This window comes from Hemiscyllium ocellatum, chromosome 10 (assembly GCF_020745735.1).
Source record: "Hemiscyllium ocellatum isolate sHemOce1 chromosome 10, sHemOce1.pat.X.cur, whole genome shotgun sequence".
Lineage (NCBI taxonomy): Eukaryota > Metazoa > Chordata > Chondrichthyes > Orectolobiformes > Hemiscylliidae > Hemiscyllium > Hemiscyllium ocellatum.
Window position 1 is genome coordinate 113186789 of NC_083410.1, and position 27686 is coordinate 113214474.

The following is a 27686-nucleotide window of genomic DNA, read 5'->3' on the forward strand; positions in this document are numbered from 1 at the left end:
AATTTAGCATGGCCAATTCACCTAAGCTGCACATCTTTGGACTGTGGGAGGAAACCCACACACGGAGAGAACGTGCAAACTCCACACAAACAGTTGCCCAAGGAGGACATTGAACCCAGGTGTCTGTGAGGCAACAGTGCTAACCACTGTGCCACCGTGCTGCCCATGTTTTCCTTTCAGAAAGTTGACAGAGCTAAATACCTCAATGATAAACCAAAAACTCACTTTCTGTTTGAGACCAGGATGCAAAATACCACTGAAATTTCTGGAAATATTATGCCACAAAAGATCACAATGTGCAAAATGTAGTCTCACAACGCTTTATGATTAAAACCATTGTTAACTGCTGTAGAAATATATCATGGATATAGTTTAACAGAAAAGAATAAGGAAAGGCCTCGTCTGTTACACCTATTTGCTCCAAAGATATGTGACATATTCTATCAAACTCATTCAATCTCCCAAAGAAACAATTACAAAATTACAAAATTTAAATCAAACAGAATATTCAGCTAATTTTCCAATAGCTTGCACCATTATACATAGCACCCTTAACATTGGAAATAACATCATTCATCATTAAATAATTGCCTTTCCTAGTATGACATTTTAAGATCTCTACAGCTTTCTTTCTCAATTCCATTCTCAGCCACACATGGGAAGAAACAGCCCACAGGTCTTGTAATCCATTATGCTACATACAGCACCACCAGACAGTAATGCCACAGCATCCTGAGCTCTTGGCTCACTTGACTGCAGATATCTCACAACGATTAGAGAAAATAATAGCTCAAATGGCAATTGCTAAGAGATAAGGAACTTTAAACTGCTCAAATGAGATTTTGTGGACACACGACTGATAACTGAAATATTCCAATTTACCACTTTCCTTGATACTGCCTTGACTGGTGAAATGTAGAGAAGTTCACTGTCAAGTATACATTCAATTAGTAATAAAGCTACCTGAATTGAAGACAACACTTATGACTTCAATAAAAATAATTTGGATAGATTTAGGAACTCTTGTGCATAATCATCATAAGACACAGGTGCGCACGTAGGTTATTCAGCCCATGAAGTCAATCTTGATCAGATGGGACAATGGAATGGAAGATGGAGTTTAATTGAGATAAGTGCAAGGTGCTGCACTTTGGAAAGGCAAATCACAGCAGGACTTATACACTTAATGGTAAGGTTCTAGAGTGGGTTGCTGAACAAAGAGACCTAGGAATGCAGGTTCATAGCTCCTTGAAAGTGGAATTGCAAGTAAATAGGATAGTGAAGACTGTGTTTGGTATACTTTCCTTTATTGATCAAAGCATTGAGTATAGGAGTTGGGACTGTACAGATCATTGGTTAGGCCACTTTTGGAATATTGTGTGCAATTCGAGTGTCCCCTCTATCGGAAGGATTTTTGTGAAACTTGAAAGGGTTCAGAAAAGATTTACAAGAATGTTGCCAGGGTTGGAAGATTTGTGCTGTAGGGAGAGGCTGAATAAGGCCTGGGCTGTTTCCCTGTAGCATCGGAGGCCGAGAGGTGACCTTTATAGAGGTTTATAAACTCATGAGGGACATGAACAGGGTAAATAGACAAAGTCTTTTCTCTAGGATTGTGGAGTCCAGAACTAGAGGGCATAGATTTAGGGTGAGAGGGGAAAAATTTAGAAGGGACCTAAGGGGCAACTTTTCCATGCAGAGGGTGGTGCATGTATGAAATGAGCAGCCAGAGGAAATGGTGGAGGCTGGTACAATTGCAACATTTAAAAGGTATCTGGGTGAGTATATGAGTAGGAAGGGTTTAACGGGATATGGGTCAAATGCTGGCAAATGGCACTAGATTAGGTTAGGATATCGGGTCAGCATAATTGAGTTAGACCAAAGGGTTGTTTCCGAGCTGTACATCTCTAGAACTCTGAATCTGCTCCATCATTCAATTAGATCACGGATGATCCAATAATCCTCTACTCTAGTTTCCTTCCTTTTCCTCATAACCCTTGATTCCCTCCCTTGCTAATTAAAAATCTCAGTTTTGAATACACTTAACGATCCAGTCTCAACAGCTTTCTGCAGTGAAGAACTCTACAGATTTGCTACCCTCTTACAGAAGAAATTACTCTTCATCTCTATCTTAAATGGGGGCTCACTTATTCTGAGAGGATTTCCATGAGTCCCTCTCTCACTGCACACCCCAGGTCATCTCCTCTGCCCAGAAGCTCTTCAGCCACATTCTCAAACAGATTCGGTACCACAGCCACATCTCCTTCCTCAGCACCTGTCTACGGAACCAACACCAACGCCCCTCCCCCAAGTCCCTCCTCCCTACCTTTTATCTTAGCTGCTGGACACACTTTCCTCATTCCTGAAGAAGGGCTCATGCCCGAAATGTTGATTCTCCTGCTCCTTGGATGCTGCCTGACCTGCTGCGCTTTTCCAGCAACACATTTTCAGCTCACTTATTCTAAGAGTATGCTACCTGGTCTAGCCTCTCCCACAAGGGGAAAATACCTCTTCATAACTACCCTGACAAGCCCCCCAAAAAATCTCATACATCAATAAGAGCTCTCATACTCATTGGAGTTGAAGAGAATAAGTCTAGCCTACTCAACCTTATCTCGTAAGAAGAATCCCTCCATAGCTAGAAGCAATCAAGTGAATCTTCTCTGGACTGCCTTCAATGTCAGCATATCTTTCCTTAGCTAAGGGCCCAAAACTGCTCAGAGTATTCTAGCTGCGGTCTGACTGCAATCTTGTAATGGTCTTGGAAAAACTTCATTATTGTTTGAAACGAAAGCCAACATTTCATTTGCCTTCCATATTACCCATTGAACTTCGATTCTAGCCTTTTATGATTCATGCACAAGGACCTCATATTCCTGTAGTTCTTTTTGTTGTCTTTCTCACATTTTTCCGCAATATAATCCAAGTTTTTGCTCAATCACTTAACCATCTTAGCACCTGGTTGTGCAAACAAGTCAGTGTGATCAAGGAAAGTATTAAGACTACAACAATTGAAATTAATTGGAAGATGCTTACATTTCTTAGAAAGAGAATGAAAAACAGAAAAAAAACTATGGTGATTTTTGTCTTCTAATATCCATAATTTGAGAGATGTTGTTGTTAAAAAGGAGCAGAACTACAACCATTGATGTATTTGGCTCTTATTCAGATAGTTGAGTTCCCAGTGACACAAAAGTATCCTTTAGTCCTTAGGCTAGGGATTTATTCTGAAGACTGATCTAATTCTGCCTTGCACTCAGTGGATGGTGCCTGACCTTCCACTTCGCATTGTGGTATTGTTAGGATCAGAAACACATGGATAATTTCTGCATGAATTCATAATATAGAATGGCATATCATGTGACCCCCTCATTCCTACTCGCTTCATTCTTACTCGATATAAAATGGGCACACTCAACAATGGCTTAGTAAGCAGATGGGTCCACATGTCCTCGGAGTGAGAATGGCAGAGCAATGAGATTCTCAAGCTCATGGCCTGTTTGTGCCTAGTTAGTTGAAATCATTGAGGCCATCCATTGAGGCATGATTAACCTCAGTATTTTTGACAAAGGAGTAAAAATACAGGGCGGCATGGTGGCACAGTGGTTAGCACTGCTGCCTCACAGCGCAGAGACCCGGGTTCAATTCCTGCCTCAGGCTACTGTCTGTGTGGAGTTTGCACATTCTCCCCATGTCTGCGTGGGTTTCCTCCGGGTGCTCCGGTTTCCTCCCACAGTCCAAAAGATGTGCGGGTCAGGTGAATTGGCCATGCTAAATTGCCTGTAGTGTTAGGTAAGGGGTAAATGTAGGGGTATGGGTGGGTTGCGCTTCGGCGGGTCGGTGTGGACTTGTTGGGCCGAAGGGCCTGTTTCCACACTGTAAGTAATCTAATCTAATCTAAAATTCGGTCAAGGTTCTCACAGCTTTTGGAAGCTCTGCTTTCTAACTGTAAATCCATCTCACCACCTCTACCCTTACCCTTCTCCAGTCAAATAACCCAGCTATACTATCAGACATAGTGACAAATAAAAAATGACTTTAAATAAGACATGGGTGTTAATGCTCTGAGAGTTATACCTTTAAATAAACCATAAGAAGAAAATTGGCAGAATCAAAGTTAAATTCACTTCAATTTTACTGTAAAGCACATAATTGTTGGAAATATTTTAAGCCCATCCACAATCAATGCTTTAATATCCAAATATTTGAGCAGCAACATTTTAGATAATTCTTTCACTGGGTATTTATCAAATCCTTTTAAACAGGACAAGAAAAATAGCTTCATGTAACATTATTCTCAAGTTCTGCCAATATAAACAAAAGTAAATTCACTAGAATAGTTTTGGTTTAATTTTTTTCATAATTTTAACCCTACATGAGGAATGTTTTCCGTTCCTTTCTTCTTCACAACTTGGCCATTCAAATCTGACACATCATCAGAAATTCCTCACAGATGACATGATTCTTTAGGGAAAAATAACATATTGAATGAGTTATTCATAAATATTGAGATTTGCCCAGTGAATGATTTATGAAATTAAAACAATTATTAATTATCACAAAGCTGTTATGTAAATCAAACATTAAAAAGAAAGAAAATAATCTCAAAAAGAACTTTGCTTGCCATTGTTGCAACTAGCTATTTTTAAGGGCAGGTAGAACTGATGTCAGATTGACTAGCAGACAAAATTTGGCAGTGTCAATTTACTTAAGAGTTTTCTTTCTACTCGTTAGTCTATCTTGACACAAAATAATTTGCAAAGGATCAGATAGTACCATGATAGTACACCATTGTAAACTAATAGAGAAAGTGAAGTCGCATGGTGTGCAGAGTGAATAAAGAACTCCAAGTCTGAGCCGATCCAAATGTACTGTCTAAACCTGTCACCCAATTCCTAAGGATCTGTATTCCTCTGCTCCCCACCTACTCATGCATCTGTCCAGATGCACCTTAAATGAATCTGCCGTGCCTGCCTCTACTCCCTCTGCTGGCAACGTGTCCCAGATACCCCCCACCCTCTGTGTAAAGTACTTGCCGCGTGTATCCCTAAACTTTTCACCTCTCATGTTGAAAGCGTGACCTCTCATTATTGAATCCTTCACCCTGGGAAAAAGCTCATCTCTAACACCCTGTCTATACCCTTCATAATTTTGTAAACCTCCAATCAGGTCCCCCCTCAATCTCCTTTTTTTAATGGAAACAAACCTAACCTACTCAACCTTTCTTCATAGCTAGCACCTTCCATACCAGGCAATATCCTCATAAACCTTCTCTGCACCCTCTCCAAAGCATCCACATCCTTTTGGTAATGTGGCGACCAGAACTGTACACGTATTCTAAAAGCAGCCACACCAACATTGTGTACAATTTTAACATGACCTGCCAGCTCGTATACTCAATACCCCGTCCGATGAAGGCAAGCATACTATATGCCTTCCTGGCCACTCTATCCACCTGTGCAGCAACTTCAGGGTGCAATGGACCTGAACTCCCAGATCTCTCTGCCCATTAACTTTTCCCAAGGTTCTTCTATTCATTGTATAATTCGCTCTAGAATTAGACTTCCCAAAATGCATCACCTCACATTTGCCTGGATTGAACTCCAATTGCCAGTTCTCTGCCCAACTCTCCAGTCTATCCATATCCTCTGTTTTCTTTGACAGTCCCTTATGCTTTCTGCTACTCCACCAATCTTCATGTCATCTGCAAACTTGCTGATCGTACCAACAGTGCCCTGTTCCAGATCATTTATATATATCTCAAACAAGTGGCCCCAGCACTGATCCCTGTGGAACACCACTGGTCACCTTTCTCCATTTCAAGAAACTCCCTTCAACTACTACTCTGTCTCCTGTTGTTCAACCAGTTCTTTACCACTTAGCTAGAACACCCTCCACACCATGCGACTTCACTTTCTCTGTTAGTTTAGAATATTACTAATCCTATCAAGTTTATAATGAAATATTACACACTATGAAGTACCAAGAAATGCAACTCGCAAGATGCTCATCAGCATTTTACAATTAAAATTAAAGATGGTATAAAGGACTGTATTGCAGCTGTAACAACAGACTGAGCAACACAAACCTGATGAAAGTTTCATATCTTGAATTGCTTGTTATTGAGCTAGAAAGCCAGTTTCTTAACTAAAATGTGGATAATTTAGCAAAGCTCTTTTTTGATGAATACACTTATGATAGCAGAGAAACCCCTTTTAAACTGTTATCACTTAAGAAACCAAAATGTACCACTTCAAATTAATCTTAAAGAATCAGTGAGTTAATGTCCTGGTGTGCAAAAAATGGTCAAGTTACAAAGTACATCTTCAAAGCAAAGTGAAGGCTGCAGTTTCAATCCAAAGTCATACAAAGCAAGAGAAATATAGTTCAAGTTAGCAACATGAAGCTGGTGCACTGTACTCTATTGCCACTACTGTATCAATTTTGGAAATAATAGAATCAGTCATTAATTGAACATATGCACGACACTCAGCAACTGACATTTTGTTTTTGAAGAAGTACAAAACTACGGCATCCCATATCCAAATGGTTTTATTATTAGATATTGTGCAAAAATTACATATTTGAAGCAATTATGCCTGTTGCACCTGACATAAGAAGTAGGCCATTCAGCCTTGGAACCTATCCTACATTTCATTGAGATCAGGGATGATTTATGACTTGACTCTGGATACCACCTTTGTCCCATTTTCTTTAGTCATAACATTTGTTTAAATCCAGATTTGAAATTAACTTTTGATCTAGCATTAATTGCTGTCTATAGAAGACAGCTTCAAATTTCTATCGTGCTTATATGTAGAAGTGTTTTTTAACATCACTCCTGAAAAGGTTTGGCTCTACTTTGTAGGATTATTCCCTAATCCTAGATGTCCAAGCCAACAACACTCTACTACACTATTATTTTCGTTATCTTAAAACTTTGACAAAACCACGACTTAACCTTTTTAATTCCAGGCTACAACTCTGATTTGCCTAATCTTGCCATGTAATTTAACTCTTGGAATTCAGGTATCATTCTAGTAAATTTCATTTCTCCAAGGCCAATTAATCCTATGATTGATGACCAGAAATAAACATAGTAATCAAGGTATGGTCTAACTAGGGCTTTGTATAACTGTAGCGTGGCTTCTAATTATGATTGCTCTAGAAGGCAAAAATTCCATTAGGCTCTTTGACAATCTTCTCTGCCTATCAATAAACTTTTTATGATCTATGTTCATAAACTCTTAAGTCATTTGCCAATCATATGGTTCAATCATTTCCTAATATACCAAATCAGGAATTCAATCTAAATAATAGAATAAGATTGGCTGGGTAAGTTAACTCTATGTTTAATGATAAAAAAGAGTTACGATAAATTGTTTATACCAAAGGACAAACATACCCAACATTAACTACAACAGCACTGAAAAGCTACAGTATTCCTTTTATCAGAAAAACAAAACTATTATCATTTTTAATCTGACCATGTGGAACATAAACAGTTAACTATCCATGACTACTGCAGAATTCTCAGAGGAAAAAAAGCATGAAAACAGCAAACATGGAATTGTACATCAACATGAACTCCAAGGTTGATTTCTGTGCACCAGTGAACACCTTTCTCTCCAAGTGTGTCTTCAAAACATACTAATAATGACAGACATAACAGAACCAAACATCTATGAGAACACCCAAATACTACTGCCATAAAATGGATTGAGTTATTTTTTAGAATTCCTACAGTGTGGAAACAGGCCCTTCAGTGCAACAAGTCCACACAGATCCTCCGAAGAACAACCCAACCAGACCCATTCCGCTACATTGTTATCCTATATTTACCCCTGACTAATGCACCCAATCTAGTTACAATTCCTGAATAATATGGGCAATTTAGCATGGCCAATTCATCTAATCTGCAAATCTTTGGATTGTGGGAGGAAACTGGAGCACCCGGAGGAAACCCACGTAGGCTTGGGCAGAATGTGCAATCTCTACACAGACAGTCACCTGAGGCTGTAATCAAACCTGGGTTCCTGGCACTGTGAGGCAGCAGTGCTAAGCACTGAGCCACTATAATGAATAGGTGCTTTTGCTGAACATTTTGAGGTGAATGGTGACACCAAGAACATGAATGCCTCATCAGTAAATTGTTTTTATAGCCATAAACAATCTTAAGGTATATCTTTTTGAATTTGACAGTAAATATATCAAACCTGTAATTTTTGCTGACTTCTCCTCTTGATTCACTCGGTTTTCATCATCTTCCTCATTTTCTTCCTCAAAGTCATCTAAGTTTCCAATATCAGCTTGTTTCATACTCATCAGACTAGCCAGACTTTGCATATCCTCGTCCCTGCTCATCAGAAACGTAACTAGTCAAAAACCTAATGCACATAACTCAGAAAGTTCGTTGACTACTCTTGAATTTTATTTTTTTTAAAAGCAATTCATCAGGCAAGGGGTTGAGACTATTGCTGAGAATCCCAAATGTCTTAGAGAATATGCCCAGTGAATAGTTATAATTACAGCCCAAGCACTTCCCAGGTTTGGTAAGTGAGGTAAGTTAAATAACAGAGATCAATTGGGATGCTACAATGGGAAGCATAGTCAGCGTCCACATGTTAGTAAGATGAAAACCAAAAAAGGTTAATTTATTTAATAATGACTGATATCACACACAAGCCAAAACAGGTCTGAACGAGATGGTTTACTGGCCACTCTCATGTGAATTTTTTTCTTTATAATTTCATAGTGCAGGAAACAATGCCTGCAGTGACCCCATGTCCCATGAACGAATAAATAAAATATCCTGAACAGAAAAATTTGGAAATAAAACTGGCTCCATGATCCAACAAGCAGGAAGTGATTGATATGCACAGATAATTTGATAAATAAGAATACTAGAACCAAAGCTTTTATATAAAAAGGTATGCAACTGTCATATGCTAATCGCTCCTTGATTTTGGAGCAATACACTGTTTTATATTGCATTTTAATGCAAATATGATCTAACTATCTAAAACAAAGCAATAATTTATTGAAGTTTGGTCTGCACTGAAGATGATGCTCTTCACTTCAAAAAAAGGAAACATTACAAATACTAATATCTCATTTTAAGTTAAAATTTTAAATACCTTTACATTCACCACAGAAACAGTCTTAAGGTGGCATTTTATGCTTTCTTGACTGATATTGATAGGTTAATTAATTTAATTTTCATTTGTCTATAGATGAAAAGTATCCATATTCAACATAGTTTCAAAATCAACAATAAAAATACATGTTTCTTACTAAACAAAAAAAATCAAAGAACTGGAGATGCTAGAAATCAGAAACAAGATCAAATTTTGTTGGAAAAACTGAACTGGTCCGGTAGCATCAGTGGAGAGAAAGCAAAATTAACATTTCAGATTCAGTGACCCTTCATCAGAACCCAACAAAATGTTTCTGGTTGAAAGCTTTTAGATTTCATAGCTAGCAATCTCAAAAATACTTTTAGGCCCCTGTATTGCCATCTGACAAGGTATGAAGAAAACATTGAGGTTAAAATACAACTGAAGCACCTGGACAATGTTCAGTTCAAGTTCAAAGAAACTTACGTTGCTTTGCCTTCTCTCAAGAAAATGCATGATAAAGAAAACTGCAATGTGGCAGCAACAATTTTTTTAGACAAAGGCTTGAATTTCAGCTTTACATCAGTCTGTGTAGGCATGGGACTTGCATACTGCTTCATGTTAATGCTACTGGTGGCAAGAGCTTTTCTACGGCCTGAAGGTGACTCCTGGAAAGAGAAAAGAAAATATCAATGAATAAAATCTGCTCCACTGGATTTAAGAAACCAGTATAATTTTCAGGGTATCAATCAGTATTCTTACCAACACATTTTGAAAAACCTAACCATGCCAAAATGCAGAACAACAACATTTTAGTCGAATTTTGAAAAACAACACTGGTGAAATAACATGCTCTATATGTTATAATGCTTTCTGATTTAGTTGATCAAGTTAACAACTTATTCAGCATCTTCTGGTCTGGCTCCAGCTTAAATATAATGTTAAACTTTCTAACTGTCTCTATACCTGATCATATCTGCATATAGTAGATTGCATTTATAGCCTGTAATTGAAGTTGTATACATAAAATGTGGACCAGTAGTCCAATACTTAAAGCAAAATTTCTTTACTTATTTGCCTTTCATCAATACATGTGGAATTGAATGTGCTATCTTACAAATTCAGCAAGTGAAAGCATCCTGCATCATTTGAGTGCCTTTTGTATATATCAGCATAAATAAATCACAAACAATTCCATTAAAACATGAAAGTCATCATGCAATCTACCAGCTGTGAATCCACTATGTGCAGATATAGATCATAATACCAAAAAACACAATCAGTTGAGAACAAGAGGACTATTTAAAGACAATTATACATTAGTGGATTTAATTACTTTGACGACTGACAAAATCTCAAGTTCTTCAACATTGGAATTTTTGGAGATACAACAATAAGCAAATTATTGTTGTATAAATTAATGAAAAACACAGCTGTAGCATGAGTCTGGCAAAATATTAAATGAAACTATATAAAATACTATATTAGGCTTTCAGTACATCATTAACATTCTGAAAACTACATTTTGCCTTTATTGATGTCCACTGTTAGCAGGCATATATTTCAGATATTCAGCAGTACAGTACTTGACATTTCTGTTGATATATGAGCTGAGCAGAATAAGTCAGAAATGTAACATGCCATCCTTCATAAAAAGTCTTGTTCAAGACCAGTCTTATCTGAGAGATTATGGCTGGCTGCATTATACAGAACTAATAGGGCATGTAGATACCTTAAGAATGAATTTGAAAATGCATCAAACACTCAAGGAGGATTTAGGCCCACTCGGAAGAAATACTTAAGAATATGCAAATACTCTCAACAGAATTAGGTTTAACAGATTTGACTAGTACAAACAATAAAGGTGCTCTTTTCCCTTGCTGCCACTGTCAATCAGTGAGCGAGATTAATGCCATAGGTTCTGAAAAACCTGTAAAATGAAATAAGCACTGTACAATAAAGGCTCAGCAATTTATTACAATACTGCTATCATTATGCTGTTACTGTCAATACAGTTAAGTAGCTCACTATCAGCAGGTGAAGTGAAAATGGTTGCATGCTGTCTCCAATCTTTAAACAACACTCATTACATCTCATGTAGCAAAGATTGTCACTATATCTTGTTTTTGTTTGAAGTCAATTTTATGCACACAATTTGTATGGATGATTAATAAAGCATTCATTCCATTTCATTTAATTCAACAGACTCATGGTAATTAACTAGTTATCTTCAGTGCAGTGAATGTATTATGAAATTATTTTCAAATACAATAGCAAAAGCTGGGTGAATCATACAGGAGTTTTCAAATTGCATCAACATAAAGCTAGGACATGAAGTTGTTTATCCCAGGGAAGAAACAAATATTTCCACACAATGAGAGTAAACAATTGGGATTCATATCGCTATATAATTTGCAATGAAGCCTTCTTTTAAGGTTTAAGTGAACAATTTTAAAAGATTTCCACTCTTCTGTGAATACTTTTATATTCTTAAACAACAGTTCTTCTAAACTGAAAAATGTTAACTGTCACCCAGAAAGGACCCCTGCACATGGGCCTTTCAATGGTATGACAAATTATTTCTCACTCACTACTGTAAAACAGGCACCGGAGTCAATATGAAGCCATTAAAATCTATTCTAACTTTTGAAAGAAAGTTTTAGTCATCATGGTCCTCTGAGAAAATTTAATTTATTCAGCCCAAATTACATTTAAAAAATTATAGCTATGCCACAAAAACTTGAAAATTCCTTTTCACAAAGGCCCGCTAGAGAGATTCCCATTCAATTTTCCAAATTCACAGAAAAGGTACCTAGTTCTAGGAGTTTCACTATCAAAGCCAGGCTAGTGACAAATTAATGCTTCGATGTAAATGACAAAACAAATGCAATTGGCCAATTTAATAGCTTGTGAGTGAATCGGTATGCACACCCTATTAAGATGTAAGTTATAGATCAAAGGTATTCTCACACCTGGTAAGGCTTGATTAAATCCCAGGCATGAATGCTGCCCACTTCAACAATGAGTTCTGCCTGGGAATGCGCACTTTCTTTGCTAACCTTGACCTCTGCAGTTTTGAAGGTTGTAATTTCATCATGTGAGAAAAATGCCAAATAAATAAAGAGCACCTTTACAGGTGTTTTTATAAGGTTAAAAAAAGCAAGACAAAGCAGTAGGCAACTGAGTCACTATGATCACAAGGCTTAAATTCTCAATGCAATGAATTTTGTCATAAGACTCATAAGTCATCTTTCGCATTCATTTGAATTATAAAATTTAATTTTGCTCAAATGTATCAGAGTCAAAAAATATTTTAGAGTTATGTGAGATAACATGAACAATTTACTAAACTGCTCATATATTGCATTTGGTAAATTTCTGGTGTGAAGAGACTATTTGGTGAAAATAGTCAAATTATTGGAAAATAAATCCTGCTACCTGTATACCAAAATGGCAGTCAATGTCCTCTTGGGGCGCTTATGCGTGGTACTGGTGACGGGGGGGGGGGGGGGGGGAGAGAGAGAGAGAGATAGCTGCAGCAGACCGTAGCCAGTGGCTTCCTCAAATTCTTGTACTTTGTCAAAAAATTAGATGCCAGAGAAGCAATTTCTTTACCTTAAGTAAACTAACAATGAGTAGCAGCAAAACTTAGCAGTCTCTCCAGCCTCCTTTGTTTTATTCATTCATAGGGTATGGGCATCGTTGACTGGGTCAGCATTATTTGTCCATCTCAAATTGGAGACGATAGAGGGGAGTTGCCTTCTTGAAGTTAAACATCACACAACACCAGGTTATAATCCAACAGGTTTATTTGGAAGCACTAGCTTTCGGAGCGCTGCTCCTTTTCTCAGGTAGTTGTGGAATATAGGATCATAAGACATTGCATTTATAGTAAAAGTTTACAGTGTGATGTACCTGAAATTATATACGGAAAAAGATCTGGATTGTTTGTTAAGTCTCTCATAATCCATGGGCCCACAATGAGGAGGTTCAGGATTCTGACCCAGTGACACTAAAGGAACGGCAATTCAGTTCCAAGTGATTTGAGAGAAATTTACTGGTGTTGGTGTTCCCATTTGTCAGCTGCCCTGTCCTCTTTTATCCTTAACCACAGAAATTCAAAAATTAAGAAATGAACAACAGAGTAACTAAAGGAAGGTGAATTGGCCACAGAAAGCATGGGAAAGATTTGATTAAGGAAGAAAAAAAAAGAAAAATTAAGAAAAAAATTAAAATTTACAACTTAAAAACTAACAAAATACTACTTGGAGGCATGACTCTGAACAGTTCAACAGCTCTCCTGACCAGAGAGAATGACTGACATCACATTTAAATTCAAAATTTTATTAAAAGGTACTTGCGCTGTTAAACTATGAGCCTCAACTTCTTCTTGTGAATTCACTGGTCAATTAACATACAAATCCAGCATGTACATAAAAATAAAGGAAGGGGAAGTTGAGGGTGAGCTGTGTCAAATAATTTTGCGGCACATTATCAACCAATGAGTTACAAAGACTCACAATTTACAGATATCTTTTTCCACAAATGTGTTGGTTGGTTTGCATGTTAATAAAAGGGTGTATCAGGAACTCACCCCTATTTTTGAAAAAAATTCAGTCTGCCTTTCTGTACATGAACAGTTGAAATAATAATCAAAAAATGACAGTAACGAGCACAAAATTTAGACATACTCTATAAGAAGAGCTGGAGATGAAGTACTCGCTCTCTAATATTTTTATAAATTGAAAAACTCTTAATTTTAGACATATAATTCTTCCCATTTCTGGCATGTACTGATAACGCTCACAACCAAAAGAAAGAAAGAAGGCTGCAATTCAGGACAGGGCCTTACAAGGTAGAAAATGATGTACATGGGAAGAATAGCAGCATAGCCTGAATTTCTTGAAGCGACAGTGCCCCCAGGTGATTTTCCCATTATGGGATGACAATTCCTATTTGTACGAGCAAATTGTCTAAAAGAGAAGAATACATACCAACCATTCACAAAATTAGAGGTAAATTAGATCCTTTTAATCACCGATCTAGATCATTATGGAAATTTAAACCAGATGCCATTACACAATACCTGCGAAATATAATACATGCATGACAACTTAATTGAATTCAAATTAATTTTGTTGGTCAGAGCTAGAATTTCATGGCATTCCATTAGTTCGGGTGCACTGGAATAAAATATGGGACACCAAGGTAGTATCTTAGCATTTAACAGTTTAACAAAACAAATTTCCAACAACATGTTGCCTCTGTAGGAATACGAGTACAATTGGAAACATTATTCACAATTTTAGTTTTAGATATAATCTGACTGGCAAGGTTAAGTTCTGTTACAAAATTTTCATTTAAATATAACATCTTTGCATATTAATTCAGCATTGTGTCTATTTTGCTAAAATTGCGTTTTTTTATCCCCACTTGGGTTCCTTTGAGCCAAATATCTTTTAATTCCTGAAAAAGGGGGAAAGCATTCACCTTATTCTGAAGCCTCCATCAGAAGGGCTGGTACATATAATCAAGCTGAAAATGTGTTGCTGGTCAAAGCACAGCAGGCCAGGCAGCATCTCAGGAATAGGGAATTCGACGTTTCGAGCATAAGCCCTTACTTACATATAATCAAGAGCAGGAGCCTTTCAAGTCTGCTCCACCATTCAACAATATCGTGGCTGATTGGATTATAACCTCAAACCCACATTTCTGCCTCCCCTAATAACCATGGCCCCCTTGTGGAACAAGAATCTACCTCCCTCTACCTTAAAAATATTTAAGGGCTTTGCTTCCACTGCTCTTTCAAGTAGAGAATTCTAAAGACTTACAACCCTCAGAGAAAAAGTATTATCTCATCTATTTTAAATGGACAATCCCAAATTTTTAAACAGTCAGTCTATGTTCTAGGTGCCCCAAGAAGAAACATCCTCTCCCAATGTTCCCTGTCAAAACCCCTTAGGATCCTGTATACTTCAATTGGGTCACATCTTATTCCTATACAGCAGATACAAGCCTAGCCTGTCCAACCTTTCCCCATAAGACAACCTCTTCCGTCAGGCAGAAGATGCAAAAGCTTAAACACATGTACCAACAGGTTCAAGGACAGCTTCTTCCCCACTGTTATTAGACTTAGCTGGTATGGTAACTGTACCATTCAAGATCGGAGATGGTTACACAGAGTGGTGAACTCAACCCGTAAAACCACAAAGGCCAACCTCCCATCGATAGAATCCATCTACCAGGCCCGCTGTCAAGGAGAGGCTGCCAGCATTCTTAAAGATCCATCCTACCCTGGCAATGTTTTTCTACAACCTCCACCACCAGGGAGAAGGTACAGAAGCCTGAACACGCACTCGCTGGTTTCCTAACAGTTTTTATCCTACTGTTGTTAGAATATTGAATGGACTCTTAAACTCTTAACATTCGCTTGTACCCATGTTTTTGTTTTTGTCTCTGTTTACCTATTATTTACGTATCTACGCTATGTAACTGTGCGATCTGCCTGTATTGCTCGCAAAACAAAACTTCTCACTGTGCCTCGGTACCCATGACAATAAATTCAATTCAATTCTGAATTTCAAATCTAATGTTGATCTTGCTTTTAGTGCACCTTCTTTGCAGCCATAACTCTGTCTTCCTCGCTTTGTTCGATCACCCTAATATCTTTGTAAGGTAATGATCTGCCTGCATTGCACAAAAAATAAAACTTTTCACCATACCTACACCTTCTCTGAACTACTTCCTAAGAAATGAACTTTTACTATGCACAGTACTCGCCAGTGTCCGGTATAAATGAAGCATAACTCCCTTCTTTTATATTCAATTCCCCTCATAATAAAAAATAACATTCTATTAATTTCCCTAAATATTTGTTGCACCTGTATTTTTACTTTTGTGATTTATTCACGACCCAACTCCCTCTGCATCTCAGAGCTCTAGAAATCTCTCACCATTTAAATAATATGCTTCTTTTTTATTTTTCCTGCTAAATTGGAAAATTTCACATGTTCCCACATTACACTCCATTTGCCAGATCTTTATTCACTGGCTTAAATTTACTATATCCCTCTAACCTATCGCTATCCTTATGCCCTCTTCACAATTTATTTTCCTAACTATCTTTGCGTCGCCAACACGTTTCGCAACCATACTTTCTGTTCACTCACCCACATCTTTTTATACAAGTTGTAAACAATTGAAGTCCCAGCACTGATACCAGATGCACACCACTCATTACATCTTGCCAGCCTGAAAAAAGACCCACTTATGTCTACTCTCTTCTTCTTCTTAGCCAGCCAATCTTCTAAACATGCCAAGTGCTTCCCCTACACCATGAGCTTTTACTTTCTGCCATAGCCTTTGATGTGGCACTTTGACAAATACCTTCTGGAAATCTATGTCCAGTACATCCATCCACAGCAGATTAAGTCCTGAAAGAATTTCGATAATACAATCATAAGAGATATTTTATAAGATCACGGCAGATCCGACATTCCTTATGTCCATTTTCATGCATTTTTCCCATAAACCCTGATTCCCTAACTGATCAAGAATCCATCTCAGCCTTAAGTATACACAGGGCTGTGCCTTCACAGCTCTCTGTAGCAAGCAGTTCCAAAGACACACAATCCTTGTAGAAAATAAAATCCTCATCTCAGTCTTAACTTAGTACCCCTTTATTCTAAGATTATGCCCTCTAGTCCTGGACTCTGCCATGACAGGAAACATCCTCTCATCAATTACCCTGTCAAGCCCCTTAAGAATCATATGTTTCAATGAGACCACGTCTCATTTGTCTAAACTCCAATGAGTAGAGTCCCAAACTGCCCAGCTTTTGCTCATTAGACAATCCCTGCATACCAAGGATCATCCTAATGAATCTTGTCTGAACTGCCTCTTATGAAATGATGTAGATCCTTAAATAAGGGGACCAAAACTGCCCACAATACTCCAGATGTGGTCTCACGAGCACTTTTTACAGTTGAAATGAGACTTCCCTACTCTTATACTCTAACTCCACCAAAATAAGGGCTAACATTCTATTAGTCTTCCTGATTACCTTCCAGGATCTGTCTGCACTACACACAATATTTTTCACTATACCTTGGTATATGTGACAAGAATAAAACAAATCAAAAAAAAAATTTTTTTGGTACCTGCTGCACCTGGGTGGTAGTTTTGTGTGTTTCGTGCATAAACATCCCCAAGTCCCTATGTGTGAAGCGCTTCCGTGATGTTTCCTCCGGCATTTATAGTGATTTGTATCTACCGCTTCCGGTTGTCAGTTCCAGCTGTCCGCTGCAGTGGCCGGTATATTGGGTCCAGGTCAATGTGCTTATTGATTGAATCAGTGGATGAGTGCCATGCCTCTAGGAATTCCCTGGCTGTTCTCTGTTTGGCTTGTCCGATAATAGTAGTGTCGTTCCAGTCGAACTCATGTTGCTTGTCATCTGAATGTGTGGCTACTAAGGATAGCTGGTCATGTCGTTTCGTGGCTAGTTGGTGTTCATGGATGCGGATCGTTAGCTGTCTTCCTGTTTGTCCTTTGTAGTGTTTTGTGCAGTCCTTGCATAGGATTTTGTATACTACATTGGTTTTGCTCATGCTGGGTATCGGGTCCTTCGTCCTGGTAAGTTGTTGCCTGAGAGTAGCTGTTGGTTTGTGTGCTGTTACGAGTCCTAGTGGTCGCAGTAGTCTGGCTGTCAGTTCAGAAATGTTTTTGATATATGATAGTGTGGCTAGTCCTTTGGGTTGTGGCATGTCCTCATTCTGTTGTCTTTCCCATAGGCATCTGTTGATGAAATTGCGCGGGTATCCGTTTTTAGCGAATATATTATATAGGTGTTCTTCTTCCTCTTTTTGCAGTTCTGGTGTGCTGCAGTGTGTTGTGGCCCTTTTGAACAGTGTCTTGATGCAACTTCTTTTGTGTGTGTTGGGGTGGTTGCTTTCGTAGTTTAGGACTTGGTCTGTGTGTGGCTTTCCTGTATACCTTTGTGGTGAATTCTCCGTTCGGTGTTCTCTGTACCATCACGTCTAGGAATGGGAGTTGGTTGTCCTTTTCTTCCTCTCAAGTGAATCGGATTCCTGTGAGTGTGGCGTTGATGATCCGATGTGTGTTCTCTATTTCTGTGTTTTTAATGATTACAAAGGTATCATCTACATATCTGACCCAGAGTTTGGGTTGTATTTGCGGTAAGACTGTTTGTTCTAACCTTTGCATTACAGCTTCTGCTATGAGTCCCGAGATGGGTGAGCCCATGGGTGTGCCGTTGATTTGTTCATCTATTTGGTTGTTGAATGTGAAGTGTGTTGTGAGGCATAGATCCAGTAGTTTGAGTATGCCGTCTTTGTTGATAGGTTCCTGGTCTTGTTGTCTGTTCTGTATGTCCAGCAGGTTGGCTATTATTTCTCTGGCTTGGGGCTGATGGGAAATGTTTATCTGGAGTTCACTTACTAGTGGTGAACTGCAAGGATCTGTTTTGGGACCACTGCTGTTTGCCATTTTTATAAATGACCTGGATGAGGCCATAAAAGGATGGGTTAGTAAATTTGCAGATGACACCAAGGTCGGTGGAGTTGTGGATAGTGCTGAAGGATGTTGCAGGTTACAGAGGAACACAGGTAAGCTGCAGAGCTGGGCTGAGAGGTGGCAAATGGAATTTATTGTGTAAAAGTATGAGGTGATTCACTTTAGAAGGAGGAACAGTAATACAGAGTACTGTCTAATGGTAAGATTTTTGGTAGTGTGGATGAGCAGAGGGATCTCGGTGTCCATGTACACAGGTTCCTGAAAGTTGGCACCCAGGTTGATGGGTTTGTTAAGAGGGCATAGGGTGTGTTGGCTTTTATTGATAGAGGGATTGTGTTTCAGAGCTGTACAAAACTCAGGTAGGGCTGCGTATAGTTCTGGTCACCGCATTGTAGGAAGGATGTGGAAGCTTTGCAAAAGTTTCAGAGATTCATTAGGATGTTGCCTTGTATGGAGGGAAGGTCTTACGAGGAAATGTTAAGGGATTTGAGGCTGTTTTTGTTAGGGAGAAGGTGATTGAGTGGTGACTTAATTGAGATATATGAGATAATCAGAGGGTTTGATAGGTTGGACAGCGAGGGCCTTTTTCCTTAGATGGTGATCACTGGAATGAAGAAACATAGCTTTAAATTGAGGGGTGATAGATATAGGACAGATGTCAGAGATAGTTCCTTTACTCAGAGTAGTAGGGTCATGGAATGGCCTGCCCACCAACTTTAAGGGCATTTAAATGGTCATTGGGTAAATATATGGATGAGAATAGAATAGTGTAGGTTAGATGGGCTTCAGATTGGTTCCACAGGTCAGTGCAACATCCAGGGCCAAAGGGCCTGGACTGCGCTGTTATGTTCTGTATCTTTTCCAAGCCAATACATGGCTTGGAAAGTGTAGATGCTAGGAAATTGTTTCCGTTAGGTGAGGAGACTAGGACCCGTGGACACAGCCTTAGAATTAGAGGGGGTCAATTCAGAACAGAAATGCGGAGACATTTCTTCAGCCAGAGAGTGGTGGGCCTGTGGAATTCATTGTCACAGAGTGCAGTGGAGGCCGGGACGCTAAATGTCTTCAAGGCAGAGATTGATAGATTCTTGATGTCACGAGGAATTAACGGTTACGGGGGGAATGCTGGTAAGTGGAGTTGAAATGCCCATCAGCTATGATTGAATGGCGGAGTGGACTCGATGGGCTGAATGGCCTTACTTCCACTCCTATGTCTTATGGTTTTGTCGATAAAGGTGAACATGCCATTACATCGAATGAGACCATAGTTTCTTCCTCGTCTATGTGTATATTTCTGATGATGTCCAAGAATTCCTGTGTTGACTGTATAGAGTGTCTGGATCCGCTGATCAGGTGTTTCAGTTTCTGCTGTAGCTCTTTAGCCAGTTTGTGTGATGGTGTCCCTGTAGTGATACTATGGGTCTGAGTGGGATGTCTGGTTTGTGCACTTTTGGTAGTCCATAGAATCTGGGGGTGTTGGACATCATCAGAAATATACACATAAGCTGCACAAAACACTACATAGGAAAACAGGAAGACAGCTAACGATCCGCATACATGAACACCAACTAGCCACGAAACGACATGACCAGCTATCCTTAGTAGCCACACACTCAGATGGCAAGCAACATGAGTTCGACTGGGACAACACTACTATTATCGGACAAGCCAAACAAAGAACAGCCAGGAAATTCCTAGAGGCATGGCACTCATCCACTGATTCAATCAACAAGCACATCGACCTGGACCCAATATACCGGCCACTGCAGCTGACAGCTGGAACTGACAACCGGAAGCGGCAGATACAAATCACTATAAATGCCGGAGGAAAGATCACAGAAGCGCTTCACAGGAGGCTCCCGAGCACTGAGGATGTCACCTAGACAGGGGATGAAACGTCTGCAACACAAATTCCCAGCTCGGTGAACAGAACTACAACAACTTGTTTATTAATTTGTTTAGACATTTTTACTACTTTATATTGTCATTATAAATTGCAGACATTATGACCTTGGGTCAGTTTGTAGCAAGGTTGCCTCTAAGTCAAAAACCTGTTGTCCAAGCCCCACTCCTAGACTTTAGGATGTTTTAAGGCTTGCATTCAGTGCAATACTGAGGGAGCATGGTCTGTAAACGCTGACTATTGAAGTCAGTGGAAAAGGAATGTGGATGGGGTATATGACAAATGCTTAACCCATTAGCCTTGTTCCATGTCATCCTCAAAGTTGAATTTACGTTATGTTGCTGTTATAGTAACCCCGGCACTGACAGAGGCCTGGAACCAGCTCACCTACGTTGAAAAACAATGGTGGTTTTATCTCAAAAGTTTGCACATGCAACCAAAATGGGCTGCTTTAACCTGGTCACCACTAAACAAATTCTCTCTTATTTATTATTGCTGGAGAAACAATTGAAAAAATTCAGCAATAAAATAGACAAATAAAACAGTGATTTGGTGGACCTAACTAAAAGTTGACTTCATACTTGTAGTTGATGGTGTATGAAGTGGCATACATAGAATGATAAAAAGGAGGAAGGGAGGATGGAGCGCTGTGGTACACGTGAATGACTGCAAGGGTTTGATAAAATAAAGCAACATATTATCTCTGATTCAAACTGTGGAATGATCAGCCATGCTCATATTGAATGGCGGTGCAGGCTTGAAGGGCTGAATGGCCTACTCCTGCACCTATTGTCTATTCTCTATTGTATGACCAGAATCAGGAGACAGTTTTAAGACACTGAAGATGGATGTTCAAAGTGTGAAGTAAACAGCATTACATACTGCACAGATGAGGGTCAAAGGCCCATGGTTGTATAGGATGTCAGTGACCCCAGTGTCATGGCGTCAGGGTTATGAGCATGGCAGAAAGCGGAGTGTCGGGTCTAAAACAGGGAGATGCTGGTGAGGTAGAACCATTAATGCAAGGCAACAAGGTTTAAAACAAAAGCAGAAATTGTTGGAAAAACTCAGTTGTATTTCAGAACTGAAGGATCACTTGACCCAAAACATTAACTTTGCTTTGTCTTCACAGATGCCAAACCTGCTGAGCTTTTCGAGTAATTTCTGCTTTTGTTTCTGATTTCTGGCATCAGCAGTTTTTGTTTTTTCTTGGTTAAGGTCTAAAACATTTAGGGAAAGTATGAAGAAATTTAGCAACCAGTGGAAATATAAACCAGTGGCTTTAACCTTTAATCGTGAAATATTAATATTAATGCAGCCAACATTTAAGAGGCATTTGGATGGGTATGTGAATAGGAAGGGTTTGGAAGGATATGGGCTGGGTGCTGGCAGCTGGGACTGGATTGTGTTGGGAAAACTTGTCGGCATGGACGGATTTGACCAAAGGGTCTGTTTCCATGCTGTACATCTCTATGACTCTAAGCCTTTCCTACATTTTTAAACGAATTTACAAAAAACTGTTGCTAATGGTTCTTCACACACCCTGAACTGAGGACTCTCACCTTAAAGCAGCATACAAATACAAAAAGACAGACCATATATGAAAGTGCATCACGTGACATCAAACAAATAGCTGTAGTTTGCTCACTCTTCCTTATTCGAATACTAAAGGTCTGGCAGAATTATAAATGACCAAAGTTTTCCTTTTATGCAAATATGGAGCATTTTGCTACTTTAATATTTCATTAAACCACCTTTTCATTTATTTCTACATAGGGATTTCAGTATATAATCAGTTTAAATATATTCATGCACTTTTAATGTTGGCTAAATTCCTAAATGCAAGAAATCAAAGGTTCTTTGACTTTTCTTCTGCACCATAAATTCAATTTTGTTAATGTGAATCAGAGCACCAAATAAATTCAAATTCTAACTTGTAATTCCAACTGTGAAAGCAACTGAATATTTATTAGAATTCCTGAAACATTAAAATCTGTTGCTGCATAACTATGGAACATGCAATGTTGAAGTTCATTTAACCTAACTCTATGTCACTACTGAATGAGGTCTGCAGACTACGCACGTGATTATACAGGGCCTTGGATTATCAGCCATAAACCTATTAGAGTTAAACGTGGCCAGCGAGACCACCCTGTATCCACTGCGCTTGGCTGGATTATCCTGCAGTAGAAGCTAAAGCTAGCCGAGTTAAACTATAGAACTATCTTGGCCATCTGCACCGTCAACTGATATACAAAGGCAGCTACTGTTTTAGGTGTTAACAATGACAGTTGGCCTGCCTCACAGTACGAGAAATACTTTCTGTAGTCCTCTAAAATAGCTTATTCAGCTACATCTGCCACATTTTAATTAATCACATTAATTGACCAAAGTAACAAAAGCACTTAAAAAGAACAAAGAACTCTAAGTGTGATAAAGCTAATCCAAGTTCTTACCACATCGTGACAAACTATGCTGCTCTAATTAAATCAATGTAATTTGTATTTGAATAAAAACTCACATATTCATTACTTTTTGCTACAAAGAATTGAATAAATTCTTACAATGAACACTAAACACGCAAACAGAACAATGTTTAAAGTGAACTTATTTGAAACGAAAAGCAAATGTGAGTTTTTTTATGCACTGTGATTTTATTATAATGTTAGACAACTAGTGACAGTATCAGCTACTGTCAGAAACCGCAAGGTTACATCGATAGAAAACAAGACATAAGCTGCAACCGACAGGGTACCCTTAATTATCCAGAACTTCTCAGGAGCTGAAACACCACGCCATGTTTTTTGCAGCCTGCAACACATTATCAATGAGGATAAGCACCTCGCCAAGACCTTCCCCACACCTCCACTTCTCACCTTTAAACAACCACCAAACCTTGAACAGATCATTGCTCGCAGCAAACTGCCCGGCTTTCAAGACAACACCATACAACCCTGTCACAGTAGGCACTGCAAGATGTGTCAGACTGTTGACATGGATACCACCATTACACATGGGGGTACCATGCAACATGCACACAGCAGGTACTCATGTGACTAGGCCAACATTCTCTATCTCATACCTCAAGGATGCCCTGAGGCATGGTACATTGGTGTGACCAAGCAGAGGCTACAGCAACTGATGAATGGACACTGCACAACAATCAACAGAGAGGAGTGTTCCCTCCCAGTTGGAGAACACTTCAGCAGTCTGGGACTTCGGGACAGGCAACAACACAAAGTGGCCAAGCAGAGGCTGATAGCCAAGTTCGGTACCCATGGGATGGCCTCAACTGGGACCTTGGGTTCATGTCACATTGCAGGTGGCCCCACTGTATTACACATTCTCTCATACATGCACACAAGCACACGCGTGCACACACATACTCCTACAGATCCATACATTCACGCAGACCCGCTCTCATATACAAGCTCTCTCTCATACGCTAACACATACACAAGCCCCACACACGCAGCCTCTCACGGACTTATACCCCTTTACATTCACATACATAGGCACACTCTCTCACAGACACTCATGCACACACACGTACATAAACGCTTGTGGAACGAATTTGTACTTGCAGAATTACATTTTATTTTCCTCAAAAAACTGCATGAATCCATGTAAGATTCAGTAAATAGTATCAGTCTGAACATTGGGGCACAGACAGCCTCACACAGGGCACCTCGCACCTTCAATGCATTATCTGGGCCGACATGGCACCTATTGTTAAAGTTCACTTGAGAATGCAACTTTAAAAACAATTTGGGGATTTACATATGAAAGAATTGAAATCAACATAGTCATTCTAAAAGATGAGAGACTTAAACAATCCAGACCTTTTTCAATATATCATTTCAGTTGCATCACACTGTAAACGTTTGCTGTAAATTCTGTGTCTTACAAGCTTATACTCCACAACCACCTGATGAAGGAGCAGCGCTCCAAAAGCCAGTGCTTCCAAATGAACCTGTTGGACTATAACCTGGTGTTGTGAGATTTTTAACTTGGATAAAAGTAAACACTTTCCAATCTGTGCTCTTATTGTACCAAAATCAATCACATAAGCCATCCTGGAGACCTGCAAATTGTTAATTTAATGTGCTTAGCAGCTTGCATTTTTTTTAAGCAAAGCTCATGGGGATTTGGTGCAAAACGAACAAATATATTACAGGACTCTCACAACCATGTGTCAGAAAACTGTAACAGTGGTCTAAGAGTTTAATAAACATATTAATCAAGCAGCATTACCACAGGTAATGCAGGTTCCTCTAGCTGAGTATTTCTGTTTGTTGTTTCCTTTCAGCAGCTGTTTTGCGGGAAGGCATAAAAACAGACTGTAAAAGTTTCTATACAAACATACAAACTAGAAGCAGAAGCAAATCATCCAACCCCTCAAGCCTGCTCTGTCATTTAATAAGATCATAGCTGATCTCTGTGTTTTGAATTTCATACTGCCTTCTATCGCCCAAAACCCTGGATTGTCTTAAACGTATGCAACGACCTTGCCTCTGTTGTATTTTGAGGCAGAGTGTTCCACAGAAGTCCAATCCTCAAAGAAAAAAAATCCCATTCTGTCCTAAAAGGGTCGATTCCTAATTTTAGAAGTGCCCCGTTGTCTGGACTCATCCGTGAAAGGAATCATCGTTTCCATGTTCACCTTTTCAAGATCATTCAGGATCTTACACATCAACTAAGTGGTCCCTCACTCTTCTAAACTCTAGTAGAAACAAGCTCAGTCTATCTAACCATCAGACAACCCACTCATCCCAGGTATCAATCTATTAAACCTCCAGCAGCACATTTTCAGCTTTCCTCAAAAAAGGAGAGCAAAACTGCAGCCAGTATTAACTGGTCCGTAATTATTTGGTCTATCCCTGCTGCCTTTCTGAGCAAAGCAAACACATGAGCTATTCTCCAGTTCTCTGGTACTTCACTTCAGACCAGCAAAGTATTAAATTTCTCTGCAAGATTCCCAGCAATTTCCTCTCTTGCTTCCTGTTGCAGCCTGGGATATATCTCATCAAATCCAGGAGATTTAGTCACCAGTATGTCTGTTAAGTATTCATCACTTCCTTCTTATTATTCTTAATGATTCTAGAACCTCACCGTGCAAACTGAAATCCACAGCTACAATGTTTTTCTCTTGTGAATCTAGATTAAAAACACTTAAGACCTCACCCACACCCTCTGGCTCCATGCACAGGTTGCACCGTTGATCTCTAATAGACCCTACTCTTCCCCTAGGAGAAAGTGAGGACTGCAGATGCTGGAGCTCAGAACTGAGAGTATCATGCTGGAAAAGCACAGGTCAGCCCTTTATTTCTGATGAACAGCTTATGCCCGAAACAGCGACTCTCCTGCTTCTTGGATGCTGCCTGACCTGCTGTGCTTTTCCAGCACCACACCTGACCATACTCTTTCCCTGGTAATCCTCTTATTCTTAAGAGTTTGGCTTGATGCTATCTGTCAAAAATATTTCCTTTTTAAGCAACCTCCTACACCGTACATTTGAAGGGCCACCCTTGTTTTTGAAGTGCTGACCTGACATATACTTCCTTCTTGTTCCTTTATCAAACTCTAGATATCCCTTTACACCCAGGATTCCCTGAACTTGCTGTTCTTGCCCTTCCATCTTAAAGGAATTCACTAGCCCTGAATTCTTACTTTACTACTTTAAAAGACTCTCACTTTCCAAGTGCAGACCTACTTGTAAGTACTTGTGCCCAGTCAGTGTCTACCAGATCTGTCTAATGATATTGAAATGGTTTTCCTACAGTTTAGACATTTAACTCTAAGCTTCAAAGTCATGATGAAAAAGGATAAGAATAGTGCAGAAGTTATGATCACTATTCCCAAAATTCTCAATCAGCAAAGTGATAGAAGGTGTCATCAACAGTGCTATCAAACAGCACCTGCTCAGCAATGATCTGCTGAGTATTGTCCAGTTGGGTTTTGCCAGGGCTACTTATCTCCTGACCTCATTACAGCCATTGTTCAAACATGGACAAAAAAGCTGAATTCTAGAGGCAACTGCCCTTGACATCAAGGCTGGATTTGACACAGCGTGGTATCGAGGAGCCCGAGCACATTGGAATCAATGAGAGTCGAAGCAAATCTCTCCACTGGTTGAAGTCATACTTAGGACAAAGGAAGATGGTTGTGGGTATTGGAGGTTAGTCATCTCACCTCCAGGACATTTCTATACAAGTTCTTCAGAGTAGTGCCCTCCAGCCAATCACTTTCAACTGCAATTGGTTGCACAATGTTCAGCACCGTTCACCACTCCTCAGACACTGAAGCAGTCCACAGTCAACATTTGTACAAAAGAGGCTTGGGCTGAAATGTAGGAGAAAATGAGGTCTGCAGATGCTGGAGATCAGAGTCAAGAGAGTAGTGCTGAAGGTGGCAGATAACATAACTGACAAGCAATGATCATCAATAACAAGTGAAAATCTAACCAATGCCGTTTGACATTTAATGGCATTACTGTCACTGAATACTCTAATATCAGCATTTTAAGGTTTACTATTGACCAAAGACTCAACTGAGCAAGCCATTTAAATACCGTGGCTACAAGAGCAGGTCACAGAGTAGAAATCTTGGAGCGGTAACTCACCTCCTGACTCCTCAAAGCTTGTCTGCTAAAAACAGGACACAAATCAGGAATGTGTTGGAATATCCCCACCTACTTGGATGAATGCAGCTCCAATACTAAAGAAATTTGACACCATCTTGGACAAAACAGCCCGCTTCATTGGCTCCACATCCACATATATCACTCACTCCATCATCGATGCTCAGTAGTAGCAATGTGTAACATTAACAAGATGCATGACAGAAATTCACCAAGGTTCCTTAGATGGCACCTTCCAAACCCATGAGCCCTCCTATCTAGAAGGACAATGGCAGCAGATACATAGGAACACCACCCCCTGCTATTCCCCACCAAGCCACTCACCATTCTGCTTTAGAAATATGTCACTATTTCTTTGGTGTCACTGGGTCAAAATCCTGGAATCCCCTCCATAACTGCATTGTGGGTCTACCTACAACACATGGACTCCAGCAGTTCACTACCACCTTCTCAATGACAACTTGAGATGGGCAATAAATGCTGGCACAGCCAGCAACT

At 39.4% G+C, this 27686-nt stretch overlaps 1 protein-coding gene across 3 annotated transcripts in view; it reads right to left on the reverse strand.

Annotated features, from left to right (window-relative positions):
* Positions 1-27686, reverse strand: part of ehbp1 (EH domain binding protein 1) — a 389620-nt gene that overhangs the window by 273620 nt on the left and 88314 nt on the right. For all 3 annotated transcript variants that reach the window (XM_060831882.1, XM_060831884.1, XM_060831883.1), the window contains 2 exons: positions 9600-9781; positions 8214-8353 (listed from right to left, as the gene is read on the reverse strand). In XM_060831882.1, coding sequence (XP_060687865.1) covers positions 8214-8353; positions 9600-9781 — 322 coding nt within the window. The remainder of the gene's footprint in view (positions 1-8213; positions 8354-9599; positions 9782-27686) is intronic.